Source organism: Equus quagga, chromosome 13 (genome assembly GCF_021613505.1).
Source record: "Equus quagga isolate Etosha38 chromosome 13, UCLA_HA_Equagga_1.0, whole genome shotgun sequence".
Classification (NCBI taxonomy): domain Eukaryota; kingdom Metazoa; phylum Chordata; class Mammalia; order Perissodactyla; family Equidae; genus Equus; species Equus quagga.
The window spans coordinates 54,203,704-54,225,626 of record NC_060279.1 but is presented as its reverse complement, the minus strand read 5'-3'; the positions used below and the strand labels follow the sequence as shown (position 1 = coordinate 54,225,626).

Below are 21,923 nucleotides of genomic sequence, written 5' to 3'. Positions count from 1 at the left end.
TATGAGGCTCACGTCCCGAGCTGGGGGTAAAGCCGCCGCCGCCCCCCGCCCGGCCCCTCGCCCGCACCCCGCTGGCCGCCCCCCGCGCAGGCCGCGCTCGCCCCCCGGCCGTGGGTCTCGCCGCCCGCCCCTCCCGGGGACCTGTGCTCCCTTGGGTCTGGGGTGCGAGAGAGGGCCCCCCACCCCCCGCACATGTCCTCATCCCCCCCTTCTCGTCCCTTTCTCCCCGCCTTGCACCCCGTCTCCCCCTTACCCGCAGGAATGCTTTCTTACCGGGGAGAAGGGTAGGGTCCGGGGATCAGAGCCTGGTGGAAGTGAGGGAGCAGCCCTTCCTCCTCACACTTTTGCGTTTCTATTGGGGTGGGGAGTCAGCAGCTGTCCTGTTGAGCTATTAAAATTCTCGGCCTTTTTAGTTTTTTTGAAATGAGGCTGGGTGGGAGGAAATTTTCTAAAGCCGTCCAGATTCTCAGAGCTGGCGCTGTGTGCCTTGAGGGTGTGAAGGATCGTGCTGTGGAGCCCTGGGCAGAGGGGCACCCTCTGAGCCTCCAGGATGGATGCTTTGCTCATCCCTCTAGCTTGGCTCCGAGCGGTGCCTTCCTACCTCATCTCCCCAAGTTAGGAGGGACCAATTAAGTTAGGAGCTGTGTGCAGAGTGAAGGAAGCCAAGTTTATGTTGTGGCTTTCATTTAGGGAATGAGTTGTGTGACGTGTAGACACTTCCAAGTGCCTGATTAATGGAAGCGGCTGGATGGGGTTGTTTAGTGGGCACAGGCTTGGTTAATCCCGAGTCCTGGCATTGATGTGTCGTTCTTGCCTTTGACAGTAATCAAGATGATTACCAACTGGTTCGAAAACTTGGTCGGGGGAAGTATAGTGAAGTATTTGAGGCCATTAACATCACCAACAATGAGAGAGTGGTTGTAAAAATTCTCAAGGTGAGTGTTTTATGAGGTGCATTAAAATTTTTTTTCCACAGGTCGGAAGGATATAAACTACCCCAGCTGCACTCTAGAATGAGCAGTACAGGCTCTAATTTTACCTGTCTGATGTCCTCCTCTATTTCTTCCCTTGCTCCATTTTCCTGTGAACTTTCAAGAAAACACGCAGACCTGTTTCAAATCTAGACGTGATAGTTCAGGACCATCCTTGTTTTGAAATGTAATTATGGACTCCCCAAAGAGAAAATTCCAAAGGGGCTCCATTTGTTCCAAAGTACGTAGGTATTCAGAAGAAAGGAAAGCCTTTTCATGAAGATCCCATTAGTCCAGGGGCCCCTTGAGCACTCCGTTTGTTATTCTTGTTGCCCTAAGTTATTCCAGAAAGAAAGTTGGAAAAAATTGGAGCAGCTTCAAGGTTGAGTTTGAAGCCTGAGTGGAGGGAAACACCTCGGTTGATAATCACTTGTTTCTTCTTTGGCGGTCCAAGTTTCGGGTGGGTGGATGTCGTCAGCCAGTAGGGCCAGGAAGGTTCATTGTTGCTTATCAGCTAGTAAAAGTGAAATTGGGAGCCGTGGAAGACTACACTTACAATCACGGAAATGGTAATTGGAGCAAAGCAGTCTTAGTGTCTGGTTTAGCAGCCTAAGTTTGATAAGATACACCTTTTGTCATCTCTTGGATCTTAATGAGCGTGAAGAGTTGGCTAAATTCTCCTTCAGATAACTGTGTAGCTTTAATATTGTTTTATAGGGTGTTCTAAAAAGTGATTCTTAGAATCATTTAATGTGTCCGCATCATTTAGTGAAATATTGAGAAAACCAAAGAGTAATTGATATAAGCAATTTTACATAGACAAGATTTCCGATGTGGCCATTTTGCAGAGGCTCTGATAAGAATGTGGGATTGAAAAGATGTTTTTGTGTCTTAAGGGTAGGATTAGGACAGCTGTGTCCCTGTTTAATATCAGGTGGCATACACTGTCTGAAAATCACCTCTCAGAAAAGTGATCAGCTCTGTTACTCAGTACCATCCTCGCTTAGTGGTGAAGAAGCGGAGTTGAAGTAGAAACTGGCAGTTATTTGTGCTGTTAGAAACACTGGGGGTGAGGAGTGAGGAATTGATACTGGAGATGTGGAATCTGACTACACTCTTCCCTAAATTTGAACTGCACTTAGAAAGTCACATGTTTTTGTTTCTTTACAAGCATAAATATTTAAAGAAATGCTCCCTTCAGAGAAGTCACCTGGGGAAGCCATATAATTTTTTCCCTTATATATAAGCATAAATGTTTTTAACATAAGCTGCTTAAAATCTTTCTGGGCAATAAGCAAGGCATAAATTGAAATTAGGAATAGCCATATTCCACTCCTGTGCATTCAGAAGAATGAGCTGCTGACTCTAAAGCAATTCCAGAAAAATGTCTCAACTTTTGTGCCATGGCAGCATTTTTAGAATAAGTGCAAATTCCCATGGTGTCTTTTTTGAAAGGAACAGCATTCAGGTGTACATATAAGAAGCAACAGGGGCCAGCCCAGTGGCGCAGCGGTTAAGTGCGTGTGTTCTGCTTCTCGGCGGCCCGGGGTTTGCCAGTTTGGATCCTGGGTGTGGACATGTGGTAGGCATCCCACATATAAAGTAGAGGAAGATGGGCACGGATGTTAGCTCAGGGCCAGTCTTCCTCAGCAAAAAGAGGAGGATTGGCAGCAGTTAGCTCAGGGCTAATCTTCCTCAAAAAAACCCCCAAAAAACAAAAACAAACAAACAAACAAAAAGAAGTAACAATATGCTCGTTTAGGAAAGCTTGGCATTGCTCTAGTTATCCTGCTAGAGAACTTCATAGGGTCAGTTGCTGGCTGGTTTTTCCTCCGCTCTAAAGATTCGCAGCATATGTTTAGGGAACCCAATGTGGAAGCTGAAGATTATTTTTACCAAGGAGAAACCTAGGCATGAAGAAACTTGCCTAACGTCACTATGTTGAAATGACCCTTAGCCAGAACTCCTGTGTCCTATTTCTTCCTGGCTGTGACTGCTCATTTTAGCGTTGGATCTTAACGCTGAGTGCAGAATAAGTTCCAGTGTTCTGGAATAAGGTTTGGGAGGCCCCTTGATGCTCTAGTTAATGAAGTGTTGTTTCTTGTTTCTTTTCGATACAAGTTCTTTTCAGGGTGCAGCCTGAATCACCTTGTTTCCGTTAGTGAAAACCATACTCACTTCTTTCTATTTTTCAAAGCCCTGTGGCATTTCTATGCAGATTTTGTTCCTATCCGAAGGATGGGGTAAGAAACTACTAATGGTATTGTTGTGGTTTTCTCATTGGTCTGACAGGCTGAAGTAAAGTAGGTTAAAAGTATTGTTTTTTTAAAAAAGAACAGGGTCTTTATCCAAAGTTGCCCTCCTCTATTCAGATAAGTTGAAGTTATGGCTAATATCTACTATTGTGGTGTTTGCTAGCTGCTCATAATTTGGAGGAATCTAGAAAAAGCTTCCTCTTCATATAGGCCTACTCTGTGTCCGCTGCAGGCAGGAACTTACATATTATGTGCACATAGTGACCGAGATTGAGGGCACATTCTGCAAGGAAGGGGCTGTCTTCCTTTTTAGTCCATGACATTTCCAGTTAATCCTTTCCAGTATATGGATGGTTGGATGATGAATGACCACAGAGGAATTTTATATCGTTTAATTTGCATCAGTAGATTTTTAATATTTTTTTATTAAAACATACTGGGGCTATTAAGATGTTTTAGGAATTTAGAAATTGGTGAGGAAAATTTTATTGTCTCTCCTGAGGTGAAATTCTGAGGCTGAAACCTTAAAACTTTCCAGTCAAAAGGGAAGTTATATCTTTTTTGACAGAAATTGTTTTGAGGAGAAAAAGAAGGAGTAGTGAGTGGTATGGATTAATATAGCAGGGCAGAAAGCCACTTTAGTGCCTGAAGGTTCATCTTTTGATTCTGAAAAATCAGTTTTTCAGTTCCTTTGTAGTACATCTTAGGGAGGTATACACAGAAATAAAAGTATTTAGCCATTTTAGACAACTTTTAGCTTTTGTGAGCACACCTGTGTATGGATTTCAGCACTTCTTGGGGTGTTTGGGATCCTTCAAATTACACTGCTATTTCCTAAATAGAAGTTAGGAGCAATACTGTTGTTTAAAAAAACAAATGTACAGTGTTTTGAACTCATGCTATGGTGACTTGAAAATTCTGATATAAAGCTTCCTGTTGATAGTCTTATTTTATACAGAACTTAGCTATCCATTTTTCCCCCAAAATTAAGTTTCAAGCGTAAAACAAAGACTGATGGTAATACAGATTTATTTTATTTTATTTTTTTTTAAGATTTTATTTTTTTCCTTTTTCTCCCCAAAGCCCCCCAGTACATAGTTGTGTATTCTTCGTTGTGGGTTCATCTAGTTGTGGCATGTGGGACGCTGCCTCAGCGTGGTCTGATGAGCAGTGCCATGTCCACGCCCAGGATTCGAACTAACGAAACACTGGGCCGCCTGCTGCGGAGCGTGCGAACTTAACCACTCGGCCACGGGGCCAGCCCCACAGATTTATTTTTTAAAGAATGTTTAGCATGTTTGTTTGTAGATATTTTTTAAATTTTCTGCTGTCAGGACATAGTGTTAAAAGAAGGATGCGATGACTGTTGATTACAGATCCTTGTTAGTTACTTCATAGTGAGCTGGTGACTGTCTAGGTTATATCAAAATGATGTTTTCTTCTGCTACTGATATGGTGCTTTCTCCTTTATTTCCACTTTTTCAAGTGGTAAGTTTTTTACCCTCCATTTAATTTGTTAAGCTAGTATACCAAGACATCATCTTCCTGAAACAAGACATTAGTATTAATTTATGTAAATTTTTTGTGATTTCTAGTTTCCACAAATGTATCATCATATAAAAATAGTTAAAACAATATTATTAAAAAGTATTACTAACATTAAAAATTACATAAATTTTAAAAATTGTGAACTGGTCAGTGCTGTTTCTAATATTGTGTGTGGGCTCAGAGATTGAGAGTGTGGTTAACCTGTATAAAGCAGAATCGCAGAATATGGGAGCATGGAAACCATTGGAACCCAAAACCTTTTTTTTGTTTTCTGGTGAGGAAGACTGGCCCTGAGCTAACATCTGTGCCAGTCTTACTCTGTTTTGTATGCAGAAGGCCACCACAGCATGGCTTGATGAGCAGTGTGTAGGTCTGCACCCAGGATCCAAACCCATGAACCCCGGGCTGCCAAAGCAGAGCATGTGAACTTAACCACTTTGCCACTGGGCTGGCCCCCCAAAACCCTTTATTATAGATAAACCAAGACCCAGAGAGAGCATGCAGTTTGCTCAGGGTCACATGGTTAGGGAGTGGAAGCATTAGGTTCTGTCCCTGTCATGGAGTCTTGGTAGATGTGAAAAGCACAGTCAGGACGTTTGCTGGATGTCTGACTTCACGCGCTGAACTGTACTGGAAAGATGGATGAATACTCCCTGGAAGTCAAGTGAAGTTAATTTGTTTCTAATCATTTTTGGAGTTGTTCTTCTGAAGGGAAATACTTGACTTTGGTGGGTTGCTAGTTGAAGTGTGGAACAGATGAGTGCCCAGAGAGCTACAGGGACCTGGACAGGGGTCTCCGGCTTGTATCCACAGCAACATGTTTAATGCATAAGCGAAATGTTACTTTCCTTTCTTGGTTTGAAGCCGCAATAACCAGTGTTTTTATACTTTTTTATCCCCTGGTTCCTCCAGATCTCATCACGATCACTTGCCAGATTTTGGGGTCAACAGTTTTACCCCTTTGATACATTAGAGTGTATTGGAGAGTGAGCCATGTGTGAAAAGACTATCTTGCTAGAGAGTACCCATTTTCATGGGTAGAGCATGGATCCAGATGGTTTTTAGAGCCTGGTTTTAGGATCTGCCACCTCATCATCAGGGGGATAATGTAACCAGTACTGTAAATGGAGAGCAGGAGACTTGGGTTCTAGAACTAGCTTCTTCATTTATACCCGCTTGACTCTCTTGTCTTATCTGTAAAATGGGTATACCTTTCTTGTTTAACTCACAGGGTTGTTGGGAGAATCAGATGAGATGTGGATAGATGCTTAGGTAGATAGATGAGAAGTGCTGTAGCAATCTACAAAGTGGTTTTCTTTCCCGATTGTGGCCCTGGACGTAGACTGCCTGGATTCAGACGTTAATTCCCACACCTGGAAGCTCTGTGACCTGAGCAGCTGTTTAAACTGTCTGCCTCGGTGCCCTCGTGTAAAGTTGCATTAATAGTACTCATCTCAGTGTACAATTAAATGTGGATTAAATGTGCCTAAAACGGTGCCTGGCACACTTAGCAATAAAATTTGGCTATAATAACTGTATTTGAAATTGGGCCAAGTGAATGCTTCTAGAGGGCAGAACCAATAATAGAAAGGACTGTACCATTCTCTTGATAAGATTCAAAAGGCCTGCTGTATGCCTCACTTTTTTAAAGAAAAACATTTTAAATTATGAGAATAAACAGTTACCTCAAGGAGTTCATAACGTAATTGGAAAAATGAGACTTGAAAGATTAGGAGAAAAGTTACTGTGAAAACATTGTTCAGGTAACTGTTTATATTTAGGTCAGTTGCAATAGATTTTAGAGATGCTACCAAGGTAATAAAATAAATGCCATTGTCCAGGCTGAACTTTTTTCCTTATTCAACCTTCATTCCTGGCACCCGTTACTCACTGTCATTGTTTATTGCAGGTGATGAAGTTAATACCTTAGTGGAGCAATCGTTGCTTTGGTAGTGGAATAAAAGTAATCCCATGGGCCGGCCCAGTGGCCAAGTGGTTAAGTTCGCATGCTCCACTTCGGAGGCCCAGGGTTTCGCTGGTTCAAATCCTGGACGTGGACATGGCACCGCTCATCAAGCCATGCTGATCCCACGTGCCACAACTAGAAGGACCCACAACTAAAAATGCACAACTATGTACTGGGGGGCTTTGGGGAGAAAAAGGGGGGAAAAAAAAAAAAGTAATCCCGGATTTGAAAATCCTAAGCTGTATTCCTGCCTGTCCTGGATTGATCAGTTCAGTTGCGCTTGGAAAGAAATTTCAACGGGACTTTGCCTGTTAATATTTGCTGGGATTTATCGAGGTCATAGTTCTTGTGCTCATGGTAGATGTTAGTTTGCAAATTCAATTGCAATTTACGCCACTGGTTGAAATCATTCTCAGATCTGGCTCTTTAAAAATCAGCTCTAAGCAAATAAATAGGACAGATTACTGACTTTTATCAACTATTGCGTTTCCAAGCCGTTCATCACTAAATTTGTCTTTTGTTTTAAAATTTTCTAATGTTGGTGAATAGGGAGGAGAAAAAGTACCTTACTCTTGGATTACATTTAACATGTTCTTCTGAATAGCTGGGACTCTTTACCATGTGAGCAGAAACCTGGAAAGATTCTTCCTTCCTCCCTCCCTTCCTCAGAAAATTTTAAATGAGGTTTTTCCCTTAAAAGATTCTCTCCAGGTGTGTGCCAAAATTCGTTTATTATTGAAACTTGATTTAATACTTTAATTTCTTCTTTTAGCTTTTTGCCATTTTACCTACTATATTTTGAGTAAAAAAAAAAACAGCTCTTTTTTTGGTTTGGAAAATGTCTAAACTGATTCAGTTAAATCTTTTTAAACAGATATTCTCTGAATTGGAATAAATAAACCTTAGGTGGGACAGACTTCTTAGCATGCAGGATGAAGTGATGAAATCGTCATGGAAATGTATGTGTTTTCTCCACTTTGTGTAACTGGTGGTGAATGAGTGCAGACACTGGGCTAAAGGGTCAGAGCATCCTTATTTCTGTAAAAATTTGTGATCAGTGAGTTTCTTTAAGTTGCCAAGGGTCCTCCCTTACAAATCCTAGTTCTGTTTATAGAATTAAAGTGATCACTTTCACTCTCTGGGAGCTCATTGGTCTTTTAGCTTTTCTAGCATCTCCCAGGTTCAAAGGGATAAGCTTGAGGCTACAGGGAGTTACTTATAGCCTGGTTCCTGTAGGGAATAGGTGCCCATGCTTTGGATGGGGGGGTGTGCTGGGCTGTCAGTCACTTTCCTTTTTTACAGTCTCTTGGTTTTTTGTCAGTATGTGAGGACTCTGGCTGCTGCGTGGCTCCATTGTTCCCCTTCAGAATTGCCCTCCTGTCCCCAATTTCTAGGCTGGGAAGTTGTTGGACAGGTGACCATTGGGCAGCAAAATATGCTTCACTTGCTATGTGTTACCTTTAGATAGAATGAAAGATATCTTAATCTTAACTGGGTTATCCGGGAACGGTGTGCCTGCCTGACCTGTTGCTGAATAACAGGAGAACAGAGCAAGCCTTTGGGGCACTGTCATAGAAGCGGCTTATTTAATAATGGGTTACCCTCTACTAATGCACTGTCACAGGGTGGGGAGGAGGGTTTTTGGTGTATACAGGCTTCTGGCTGGGGTAGTTTTTTTCCCTGTTACCACTCCCACAGATTTGTCACTTCTTTCCAGTAGTGGATAACAATTCTTGAATTTTCTTAGATTGGCTATACTGGTAGCATTGGCTGAATTTGTAGATAGGATAGCCAGCTTTTATTTTTCTTTTTACTTTTTAACATAATTTCAGACTTGTAGAAAAGTTACAAGAATTCCCTTATGTATCTTTCACCCACATTTCTCAAATGTTAACATTTGCTTTATCCTTTTCTCTTTTATGTATATATACACACACACACTCACACAGAGCTGTCCCTCAGTATCTGAGGGGGTGGGGGTCGGGGGGGATTGGTTCCAGCACCTCCTGCAGATACCAAAATCCTCAGATGCTCAAGTCCTTTACTTGGCCCTCCAGTGGGTTCCACATTTGCGGATTCAGCCAATTGCGGATTGTAAACGTAGTACTATGTAATCCACTGTTGTTGGATCCTCAGATGCAGAACCCGCAGATACAGAGGGCCGGCTGTGTGCGTGTGTAGAGTCATGCATCATATAACAGCATTTCTTTCAACGATGGACGCATACATGACATTGGTCCCATAATATTAGTACCGTATAGCCTAGGAGTGTACTAGGCCATATCATCTAGGTTTGTGTAAGTACATTGTGATTTCACACAACAAAATCAGCTAACAATGCATTTCTCAGAACATAGTCACTGTCGTTAAGTGACATGTGACTATATGTACATCTATATAATTATATTTATTTTACGTTTCTGAAGTGTTTGAGAGTAAATTGCAGTCATCCCTACTGTAGTGTGTATTTCCCCAAAAAAAAGGACTACATAACCTCACAGTGCCGTGATCAAAAATCTGAAATTAACATTGATACACTGCTATTAGGGAATTACAGCCCCCATTCTCATTTGCCGGTTGCCCTTATAATGTTCTTTATAGCAAAGGAAAATCCCAGGTCATGGGTTACATTCAGTCTTCATACCCTTTTAATCTGGAACAGTTGTTCAGTCTGTGTGTTTCATGATAGTGACATTTTTGAAGATTACAGGCTACTTGTTTTGTAGTCTGTCCTGCTGAACCAGCTGTTTGTTTTTTTTTTTTAAAGATTTTATTTTATTTTATTTTTTTCCTTTTTCTCCCCAAAGCCCCCCGGTACATAGTTGTATATTTTTAGTTGTGGCATGTGGCATGCTGCCTCAGCGTGGTTGATGAGCAGTGCCATGTCCTTGCCCAGGATTCGAACCGACGAAACACTGGGCCGTCTGCAGCGGAGCGTGCGAACTTAACCACTCGGCCACGGGGCCAGCCCCGTGAACCAGCTGTTTTTTGATCAAGTTGTACTTCATGTTTGAGTGCATCATCTTCCCAAGGCATTGAGCTCCCTAATTATGAAAAGGGGAATAAGGAGTAAGATTCCTAAGTGGAGATGGGGAAGAGACACAGTAGGCAGATCTGCTCTACTAGGCACCCTGACACAGTGGAGTGGCGTGATTGTGGCAGCTGGCTTGGAGGAGCGCAGCTGGAGTCCAGTCTCTCGACTGTGCACCCTGTTACAGGTGATGCAGGAGCTCTGTGTTTCGTAATCTTCTCCCTCTCTGTTTTGTTGTATGTTCAAAGCTGTAGCTTAGTGACCAACAAAGGACGAAGGTTTCTCTGGCTTATGGCTGTGTTATATCTCCCTCCTTCCACCACCACATACACTCCGGCTTTTTGAGTCTTGTTTCATGGCAAATCCACTGGACTCTGCCTGTACTATTATAAAGTGTCTCAGTGATGGAATACTTCTTTTCCTTAGTTACGTTTCTCCCATAGCCACACTTGGGAAATGAAAGCACAGTGCCCGAGAGAGGCCTGCAGAGTCAAGCTGTCTAGATTTGAATCCTGCCCCAGCTCTTTACTATTAGCTGTGTGACCTGGGCAAATAGGTCAACTTGGCTGAGTCCACTACGTAAGAATTTTGTAAGGATGAAATATGATTTGCTACTAACTAGAAACCTGAAAATAATAAAGCTAACATTTATTGAGTGCTTACTATGTGCCAGTCACTGTTCTAAGTACTTAATGAAACAGAACCGATTGGGCAATGCCTGTTTTTCCAGAATGACTTTTGTTCTTCAAATGCTTTCACCCATATAAGACAAGAAATAGCATGTGTAATGCTAGTGTTTCTGATGAATGTCTAGTTTTCCTCTCCAGCAGGTTGAAAGGCTAGCAGGTGGCAGAGGTTTCAGTCCCTGCTGCATTGGAGATCAGTTTTCTCCTTTGCTGACCCATCATCTCTTGCTCTAGGAATGGGATCTATTGGGGACTTTTACTGGCTCTGTGCTGATTTCAGATTCTAAATCTTAAGGAAATGGGAGTGGTGACAGGAAATGGGAGCCAGCAGCTGGGAAACAAGTTTGTAACTTGATGTCAGTGAACTGGTCTTCACTTCTGGAAGACAAAATTACATGAACTCGTGGGAAGAGCAGGTGTCGCACCATTTTGTTTCAGTTTTTCCATTTGTGAGTGCGTGATGTACAGCTGTTCAGAGCTATAACATTTTCCATTTGGCAGTTATCTGGTAAGCATTTTATTTTTAAAGTATGACATGGGTGTTCAGAATTTTTAAGTGCCTTAAATGTAACTACTTAAAGATCTGACACATAAGCTATATGAGCCTGTAAATTATTTATCTTAATCTTGAAAGTTCTTATTCGAAGGCCCATTTTATCTCAACTTTTTTCTCTTGTAATTTAGACATGCTCTTTAACTGTGCGAAAGATAGTGCAGTATCTATTTGATTAGCTAACATTGTTTTAAAGTTTTATTTATTAACTTCAAAAGGAGTCTCACTTCTGATTACTCTTGTGTATTTAAGCCAGTGAAGAAAAAGAAGATAAAACGAGAGGTTAAGATTCTGGAGAACCTTCGTGGTGGAACGAATATCATTAAGCTGATTGACACTGTGAAGGACCCTGTGGTAGGTGCCTCATGGGGGGCGGTGGGGAGAGTGTGTGTGTGAGGGAGAGCGAGAGTCATACACACAGAATCTAATAATAGTGAGAAACATTATATAGAGGGAATGACTGATTGTCTTCACTACCGAATGGTTTTGAAAACCTGAAAAAATTATGGTGGCCCAATGATAAAATAGCCACCGCTACTTTTCTGGAACCTAAAAGTGTATGTAGAAAAATCCCTGTCTCAGGTTTATCACCTCCTTATTTTGATTCAGCCCACAAACGTTTGCTGAATATCTCCGTTAAGCCCCTGCTTTTCTCCCAGTTTTGAAAGCTCATTACTGCCAGTTAAGCATTCTTTTACCTCAGTTAACTAAGACTGACATTTGAAAATCTGGATTTACAGAAGGAAATATTGACTGTCTCTATGTGGACACCTGACATTGAGCACTGGCAGGTCACAGCCCCACAGACCCCGTGGGGAGGCAGTCTTGCTGTTTCTTGTACTAGTCTTTACTCAGCATCCATCATTAGGGCTCACATTGTAGGTGCAGATACAACTGAAATATTTTTTGTTAAAAATACTTGATTTTTAGCCATTTTAGATGTACTGTTTAACTCTGTTTTCTCTCCCTGGGGAGTAACTTAACCTCAAGTGTTTATTACTAGCTAAGGTTTTTTTGTACCACTTCCCATCCCATTTCTGTTCTTCGCCTTTCTACTTCAAATATTTCACTGTTCTCTCATGAAAGCTTTTTGTTTAAGAAGTAGATCTTTGCTTCTGTCTGCTAAAGACATCCTCATAATAATGTAGTGGCTACATTATTATGTGTTGAATGCTTACTGTGTGCCATGCACTGTTGTGAGTGTTTAACTGTATTACATCATTTAATCCTCCCAACAGTCCAGTGCGGTAGGTACTGTTATTATCCACATTGTCCAGATAAGAAAACTGAAGTCTACGGAGGTTAAATAAGTCGCCCAAGATCACACAGTATTGTTGAACTGAAGAATAAGGAAAGTTTTTCCTTTTGGACCCTGGAAAGACTGAGAAGGAGGATTCTGTGCTAGATTCTATCTAATTGGCATTAAAAATATATCCCAGCCTGATGAGCTCAGATTGATTTTACAGTGACTAACGCTGGACTACGTAACCTTTGAAAGTGGCTTATAGTGTGAGCTAGTAGTAGTATAGTATTATACGAGGAGCATCATTTTGCCTTTTTTTTTTTTTAACAACTTAGCGATACCCGTCTTACTATTTTTGTAGTTGTTACTTAAAACATATGTGTGTTTTACATGATTTGTAACACAGGTAAATCGAAGTGGACATAAACCAACAGAAATCCCTCATCCCGTGACTTATAGGGGAACAGGCCTGCTCCTAGCATGTAGAGAGATCTGGTCTTGATAAAACTCTCAGTCTTGGGCGAGTGAGAAGTCCTTTGACCAGGACTGCTGCTCGTTTTGGTAGAGACCTGCATGCATGTATTGTGGCCTATTTCCTAGGTAGCTTTCATCTGCTTCCTTGAGCAAAACTTCCCAGCCATAAAAATTTCCAAAATGAAAAAAATAAATAAAAATAAATCTTTTTGCTTCTGCAACCCTTTAAGCCCCTGTTTTTCTCCCAATTTTGGAAATGTATTACTGCCAATTAGTGTTATTTTACCTTACTTAAGTAAACCTGACATATGAAAATCTGTATTTACACAAGGAAATATTGAACATTTTGTACTCATTGCATTAAAGATTATAGTCTTTAAAGATACTTGATTACATATTTTTGGGGAACATGTCTCCTTTGTGAAGCAAGATACTCTCTAATGGTTTCTAGCCAAGGCAATAATTTCACATTACAGCTTACTGATAATCATAGGTTATTTTCCTTTTGGATCCTGAAGGACCTATGATAGATACCCAAGACCTGTGATGTTCTGTAAAATGCATCTGGCTCATTAAACCAAGATGAAAACATGTCACTCTTTTAGTAGTTGGCAACTGGAACACTGCAGAGTATAAATCTTCACAGAATGTGCCAGGCCCACTGACAGGTTGGTTAGAGAATACATCTCTTTTTATAAGGGAAGAAAACACTTTATTATGAAAAATGTCAACCATTACAAAAGTAAAGTGAATAGTATAATGAACCTCCCTGTACACATCACCCACCTTTAGCAGTTAATCAGTTTGTGGCCAGCTTTGTTTCATCTATACCCTACCCACTTCCCTGAAAATTCCAGACATAAAATTTTAAGAGGATACTTTCTTAATAGGCTCTCCCTGATGAGTGAATCTCTTTTTCATCTAAGTGAGATTTGGGGGTGGGCCAGTATGACAGAAGTCAGTTACATTTATTGTTTGAATACTTATAAAGCATTAATATTCTCTCTTGCAGTCGAAGACACCAGCTTTGGTATTTGAATATATCAATAATACAGATTTTAAGGTGCGTATATACTTTTTCTTTATGGCATGGGGTCAGAGGGGTATGAGGAGGTGGTGATAAGTACTGTTGATACTCTGGAACACAAGGGGCCAGGAGGGGCCATTGGCGAGAGTAGGACATAAATTGGATTCCTGGTAGCATGTGTACAGGGCGCAGAAAGTGGTCAGGGTTCTTGCTTTTGGTGAAATTACTCATTACCCTTTGCCTTACTTACTCTGGGAATACTTGCTGGGCTGGGTCTAAGCTAATGCCTCATCTATAACACTCCTCCATTAGACCACATAATTTTAGATAGATGTTAACTTTGATTTTTGTAGAAATGTTACATTGCTGACAGAAAGTGATAAAACAGATACAGGGCTCCTGTGAGAAGAAGCAGTACATTGGACTCAAGCTGTCAGATAGTGTGTGTGTTTATGCACCCTGCATACAAAGCAAATGACATGGAAAAGCTGGTTAAGAATCACCGCACTTTAGAAAAGCCCTGTCCCGGGTTATTTACACTTCTTGTATTTATAATGCACATTAATTTAGTCTTTGAAGCGTTCTTCTAAAAGCAAGGTTTTGAGCTAGTTTTTCATGAGTTTGTTTTTATTGTTCAAATACTGCAACCTTAACTGCTGGTAGGGTTTCAGGGCCAGGCATACTGGACATGGTAGAGTGTTATATGAAAACCAATATAAAAACAAAACCGTGGTGTTGATTTTTAGGGGCGTTTATAGAACTGTTAGGTGATTATAAGTCTGTCAGTGACTAAAAGGTTTGTGATTTTGTTGTGAGGGAAGATAGGGGCAAAAACAAATAAGCATTTGAAAGATGCTGGCATCAGGAGTGATGATTTTGGGTGAAAAGAAAAGAAGCTTGTCTTCACGTTTAATTTTTCTTAGATAATCACTCTAAAACGACTCTAAAATAAGGTTAGTGAAAAACAGACAAAAGAGAATATTATGACTTACAAAACAGTAAGCAAGTTTTATATACAGTTTAGCTTTTCCCATATGTAACAAGTTTCCTTGTTAGTGTGAAATCAGTAGTGAACTCTAAAAATTGGGGTGGGTTTTTTGTTAGCAAGCATGGCAGTGCTCAGCCGGTGGCGTGCTGTGCTGATAGAGCTGATCACACTTTGGCTGTGAATCCCCCAGGTTTATCAGGTGTATATGGGTGAGAATGTGTACGGTTCTTAGAGAAATAGGCTTTAACGAAACCAAACATTTTCCCAATGCAGAAGTTTAAAAGCCAGTTTTAATGGGACTTCATAGTGAAATCCCTACGCTTTCAGTGCCTCAGCTTGCTTAATGTGTTTTTACTGATTGTCTAGCCACACCTGTGGAATTTCACCCCAGCATTTTGTGTTTTTAAATTGATGGCCGCTCTGTTGATTTAACAACATGAAGGAGATCAGTTTTTAATTCCCAAGAGAGATCTTACTTCTTATTCTTAGAAAGGCATGTTTTGATGGCATACATTCTCTAGGAGCTTCCTTTAAAGGGATCATGGGAAATTAATGTTTTTTTGAGGCTTGCATATCTGAAAACATCTTTATTTTATCCTCCTGATTGATGTGTTTGTTAGGTATAGAATTCTAGGTTGTAATAATACTAATTTCCTCAGAATTTTGAAGAGATTGTTCTGCTGTTACCAGCATAGCCACTCTGGTTTCATCTTAGGTCATCTGGTTTTGTTTTTGGTTTTTCCTCTGAAAGCTTTTAGGATTTCTCTTCATTCTCAGTCTCTGAAATTTCGCAGTGATGTGCCTTCCTATGGGTCGTGTTCATCTTTTGTTCTGGATACTCACTGGGCTTTTTCAGTCTAGATGCTCATGTCCTTCCATTTCAGAAAAATATTTTTAACATTCTCTGATTTTCTTCCCTTTCTTCTTCGTTTTCACTTTCTAGAACTCATTCCAATGTTGGACTTCATGTCTTAGAGCTCTATTTTCTTCTCTGAACTTTTTAAAATAGTATCCTGTTCTTTCATGTTTTATGTAATATCTTCTATTTTCTCACTGAGAATATGGTTTTTTCCCCATTATGATTTCTTCTTCATGCCTTTTCTCTGTTTTTCTTCCAAAGTCCTTTTTTTGTGTGTTTTGTCTCTGTTACAGTTGTCTGAAATGTCATGGTTTTTGAATGCTCGTGTTTTAGAGTAATGAAATACTCATTACTGATTGTCAGCTCCTGTCCCGAGGATACCAGCCTGGCTGCGGGCGTCTTAGTAGCTTCAAATTCAGGATAGCTATGGCTAGTGTCACGTAGACTTTCACTTAATTCCCCTGTTCTCAATGTGGTGGTTTTAACTCATTTTCCTGTCTTCAGCTCAGTCTCTTTATCCTTTCAGTGATACCTGGGGTCACCAATTCCTGAGGCTTTCTGTAATTCTTCAGTTGGAAGTCATTTGCTTCTGGACCCCCTCTACTGTGCTTTTTTGGTCTGCTAAGTCAGCTGGACATCTGTTTTCTAGTTTCAAAATGTTGTCTTCCATTCTCTTAGTTCTTGTGAGCTAATCTCTCCTCCTTTTACTCTATCTTAGAGGCGCTTCAGGAAGAAGCAGGGGTAGGATGTGTTTGATCTGCTCTATTGAACTGGAGATCCCCTTTGAATGTTCAGGCCATGCCATTTCAGCCAACTTAAAAGATCGTTAAACGTCAGGTAGCAGGTGTATTTTGTGGACGAGCCGATCATGACAGGAAAATCTTTTTTTTTTTTTCCAGATAGTATGATGGACCACAAATAGCGTAATCAGTTGGTTTAATGTCCTAGTGTTCTTCAGGTTTTTTATTTTGTACTGTGTCTGTCTTATTAGAGAAATTTGTCTTTGTTTTCATTTTACTATTAAGAGTATTACTAACTAGTTTTAAGGTGTCACCCAGAGAAGGTTTGTCCCTGGTTTAATATCGGGGTGAATCAACAATGATACAGCCTGCAGCCCGTTCTTTTCGGTATTTTTTTATTGATGCAATTGATAATAAATTTTGATCTATACTTTCCTTTTATTGTGGAATCCTTCTAATTTTGGTGCCAAGGTTATACTCCCTCTAGAATAAGTTGGGTAGCTTTTCCTTTCTGCTCTCTGAAAGCTCGGGCACAGTAGGGTCGTCTCGGTGGGCGTCTGGGGGCAGGGGAGACTTGGGCTCCACTTGGCTTTTTAAAACACGCTGTGGGTGGAAGGTTCACCCGATTTTCTAGAGTCTCTTGGCATGACAGCTCTTTCTAAGGTTGGCCACTTGCAATTTTATTTGCATAAAGTTGTTAATAGAATTCTCTTAGTACTTAAAAACTTTCATCCGTCGGTAATTTTCTTTTCCTTTACATTTGTGGCATTATTTGTGCCTTTACTCCCTTTTCTCTTTGTTTAAAAAATCAGAGTTAAGACATCTCATTAATAATTTCAAAGAACTAGCGTTTGGTTTTATTGCTCAGATGTTGTTTTTGTTAGTTTTTCTGTTTCATTCTATTTCTGCTCCTATCTTATTTTCTTTCTTCCTTCCTTAATTTGTTTCCTTGAGTTTTCACGGTTGTTCCCCCTAGCTTCTTGAGTTGAAGTCATCTCATTTGATCTGTTTCTGTCTTTCTTGATTGGCAGTAAGTTGCTTTAAGTCTGCACAACCCCAAATAGCATTTTACTACATTCCATGGTTGTGGAACTCACTTCTATGTGGTTTTCAAATTAGAAGTACAGGTTCCTAACTTGTGGATTTGGGTTTTTTCCCACAGACTTTTTACTATGAAAATTTTTAAACCTACTGGCAGTTGGAAAGAGCAGCACAATGCGTACCCTTAGGTTGGTCACCTGGGTTTGTCAGGTGTTAAAATTTCGCCACGTTTGCAGTTATTTCCCTCCCTCCTCCACCCTCCCCTTTTAATCTTTGTCTTTTTGCTGAAATTGTCTTAAAGTAAGCTGCAGGCATCATGATACTTCACTCCTAAATGTGCTAGCACTGGAACTAGGTAAGACGTTTTCCCACATAACCACAGTGCTGTTAGTACACTTAAGAAATTTAGTATTTGTACAGTAATGCCATCTAATTGACCATACAGAGTCTGTGTTCAAAAGTTTCCCAGTAATTAAAAAATTATACTTTTTTTGTTGATTCGCAATTTGATTGCACTGTGTCCAGGGAACATGATTTGTATAATGTTGATTATCTGAAATTTGTTGATGGTTGCTTTATGACTCTAGTACCTGGTCATTTTTTATATCAAGCTTGGTAATTTGGTTCAAATCTTCTATGACCTTACTCATTTTTTTCCCTTGATATTTCATTTTATGGTAGAGATACTGGTTTGGTCAATTTCTCCTTGAAATTATCAGTTATGCTTCATATATGTCAAAGCAATAATAAAAGATACGTGGTGATACTGAGAACAAAAGGCACAACTTCCAAAGAAATGAATAGGAAAATCTAGTCTTTAGAAGTTGGAACAAAGCAGTAGTTACAGAAAACCTCCAAACTCAAAAATTGTCTCAAGGAAGCTAAGGGACCATTTTGAGGTAGAAAAAGTTTCTGTTGAGACACGCTTCTCAGTGTTCTATGGCTTTGGAAATGTGTAAATAAAAATGAATATGCATTTTAAGTAAAAATATATCATTTAGGCTTTTTTTTTTTTTTTTGAGGAAGATTAGCCCTGAGCTAACATCTCCTGCCAATCCTCCTTTTGCTGAGGAAGACTGGCCCTGAGCTAACATCTGTGCCCATCTTCCTCGGTTTTATGTGGGATACCTGCCACAGCATAGCTTGACAAGCGGTGCATAGGTCCATGCCCGGGATCCCAACCAGTGAATCCCGGGCTGCCGAAGCAGAATGTGCAAACTTGTCCGCTGCACCACCAGTCTGGCCCCTGGGCATTTTAAGATTGATAAGACGTCTCAAATGGGCTCCATATTGAGAAGGTGGTAGTCCCGTATTGACCTGTGGAGAGTTTCTAAACCACTCACATAGAAATGGGTCTTGACCAGCGGGTATCTTGAGGGCTTGTTAATGCCATTAGGGTTTGATGTGGAGGGGATGAGTTCACAGACTAAATCAATAATGTTTCCTTAATTGGGGAAACAAGGTTTACTTTTTTTTTTTTTTTGAGGAAGATTAGCCCTGAGCTAACTACTGCAAATCTTCCTCCTTTTGCTGAGGAAGACTGGCCCTGAGCTAACACCCGTGCTCATCTTCCTCTATTTTATCCGTGGGACGCCTACCACAGCATGGCTTGCGAAGCGGTGCTCTGTCCGCACCTGGGATCTGAACTGGCAAACCCTGGGCCGCCAAAGCGGAACATGCGAACCGCTGCGCCACCGGGCTGGCCCCCAAAGTTTACTTTTATCATAGGTCATTGACATTATTTTGCCATTTCTTTATAAGACGTTTTCAGGTGATTAGTAGTAACTTTAATTTATTTGCTTAATTAATGATTTGTTTTGCTTCCTTAAATTTCTATAAACGTTGACTTTGATTTTATTCTGGATCTTAGGGTTGTGTGTTAATGCCAAAAGTTGTGACTACTACACTGAACACCATTTACTTTCACTTTAAATCCCCCTGGCCCCCACTTTTTCTTCTCCCTACATGGGGACCACTGGGATTTCTGGACGTAGACTGCACTGTGTGTGTTGAGGAGCATGCAAGCTGTCTGTGCAGGGTGGGAGTATGCTGTGTTGGGGACTGCCACATCTGGCTGGGAACCTTCTTGAAGTGTGCAGTCCTCCGAAGTGACAGTCGTTGGGGATGAGGCCTTGTCTGTAGCTGATCGTGATGCAGTTGAACTGCAGCTGGAGTCTGAAGACCTGTCTGTGAACAGCAGGAGCGAGGTCCACTTTTGGCCGTTGCTTTCAGACCAAGGAGGCCCTGAGTCTCTTGACCAAATTGCATTTTTCCCGTTCTCTTGCTCAGCTTTCTGAGGTTTTTAAAAGTCCCAGGAAATTTCCGCCTCGGGCTCTTTGAGTAGTCTTGGAGTAGAACTGATTTCCAGGGAAGTGGCAGCATGTTGAGGCTTTCTAACCAAACCTGGATTGAGGAATAGTTTCTTCCTCAGCACCTCTGTAAGGCGGCACGGGCGTGTTTTGTTTTTGATAAGTCACTTACTTTATTAAAGTGTAAGCAGAGCTAACTTCCAGCCAACATTTTGCACTTGGTTGGTTGATGATGTCCTCCACATGGCTGGCCAAGAAGAATGGAGTAAAAGCATGGCTCTCGTGAAGTTTCCCTTTCTGATTTGTCGTGGACTCTTAGCACTTCTGTTTCTCAGAAGACATTTTTGCTTTTGTTCCATTGACTGGTGAACAACGTCAGAGGCAAATGTTTATTGCCTGCCTTCTGTGTGCGGGCAGAGAACCGCCTTTTGTGGGGTGGGGCATGGGAAGCAGAGGCTGTTCTGCTGTCTGAGGACTCAGCGCGCGGACCGAGTTGTACGGTGGACCTGTGACATTTGAGGGAGGAAAAATTCAGACATCTTGAATGGCCAGATTGGTGACTGCCACCAGCCACAGCACCCATTTGTCCCCATCGTGTGTATGCCACGATACGCAGGGACGCTGGCATGGCACTCTTAGGGTATGGGCAAAGTGAAGCAGCCTCTTGTTCACAACAGAGTGAGAAATTATCTTGGGAACTTCAGGTCTCTACGAGTACCTGAATGAGAAATGTTAGTTCTGGGGACACTGCTGCTGTCAGTGTTCTATGAACACCCCAGAGGACAGTAAACGGCATGGGGGTTCAGAGAAAGAAGACCACTCTCAGCTCTGTGGAGCCCGGATGGGGCGGGTTTGACTTTATGGGCTAAGGATGAGGGGCGGAATATTCCAGATTTTGGGAGAGGGAAGAATGGAGGTGGCAAATAGAGGTTTGTTTGGTCAGAGTGCGGTGCTTCTGGGGGCTACAGCGGACCCTGGTGAATCCTGAATTTTAGGCCCAGGTGGTAAAATGTTATGGGTGTAGTTTGGTCTCCTCCTACCCAGAGCTCCTGAGAACTGAGAGTGAACGTCAGCCTGTTGTGCGGGAGTTTATAACGTGTTGGGCCTAAACGCTATATTCAGCCAGGGTCTTCTGTGTTACATAAAACTGAGGTTGGTTGGAGTAGCTAGGAATACTGTTGGCAGTCCAAGGACATGTATTTTTGTTTCTTACACCATTTACACGGGTGCTTGGTAAAGATACCACATGACATGAGAGGAAGGCCTTCCATAGATAGACGTTCAAATAGTAAAATAGCCCTTATTTGTTTTCTGGAAACAGAAAATTTCAGCCCTCTGAGGGTTAGAAAATGCTCTTGTCACTTTCATGACCTCTCTGTTGACTTTGAGCTTCAGCCTGGCACACCATGGGAGAGATCTCTTTAACTCTCAAAGGAGGAGCTGATTTGACACCCAGAGAGATGATGGCATCTTTGGCCTGTGTGCATACATACAGGTTGTCGGTGTGCTGGCTGAGAAGCCTGCCTTGCTGTGCAGAGCCCAGGGGAGAACAAAAAACTTGGATGTTTGGCTGTTATACAGTTGGATTTCTCCTGAGCGGAAGTGGTGGTGTGGGTGCATCTGAGTGGGGTCACTCCCAGCCAGGGTCAGCCTCCCGTGGTGGAGCAGCTCCAAGGCACCCCTGGTGTACTGGACTGTGTGGTCTCATTCCCTGAAGTGTACTAGCTAGCTGCTGCCTGCAGTTGGTGCAATCAGATATTCCTACTAAGCTGGAGGGAGAATTGCTCTTACTTAAAAGGGGAAATTTGGGAAAGAAGCTGTCCTGGTGTTCTTAGAAAATGTTAAAATTGATTCTTGGCAAATTTGTTGTTTTCCTTAAAAAAATTTTTTTGAGCAGGTAGTGTATTTACACAAATCTAAAACATAAAATGGTATGCAGTGAAAGTCTCCTTTATTCCCCTTGCCCCAGCTGTCCATCTCCCATACACATATACATGAAGCCACTTCTTATTCGTCTCTTTTCTGTCATTCTTGCAGATGTAAACAAATGTGCATGCGTAGTTTTACTTCTTTGCCCCTTTTACACAGACACATCATATACGCCGTTCCGTGCTCCTTGGAGAGATTCTGTACATTGCTTGAGTCTTTCAATAAAGGGAGAGGCAGAATATGTTTAATAAAGGTGTGCTGATTAACTCTACGGAGAGTGCTACTGTGACTGATGAGGCAAGA

The 21,923-nt window shown here is 41.4% G+C and overlaps 1 protein-coding gene across 1 annotated transcript in view; it reads left to right on the top strand.

The window, feature by feature from the left end:
• Positions 1-21,923, top strand: part of CSNK2A2 (casein kinase 2 alpha 2) — a 39,367-nt gene that overhangs the window by 874 nt on the left and 16,570 nt on the right. Inside the window, exons 2-5 of the mRNA XM_046682039.1 lie at positions 7-26; positions 824-935; positions 11,263-11,364; positions 13,740-13,790. Coding sequence (XP_046537995.1) covers positions 7-26; positions 824-935; positions 11,263-11,364; positions 13,740-13,790 — 285 coding nt within the window. The remainder of the gene's footprint in view (positions 1-6; positions 27-823; positions 936-11,262; positions 11,365-13,739; positions 13,791-21,923) is intronic.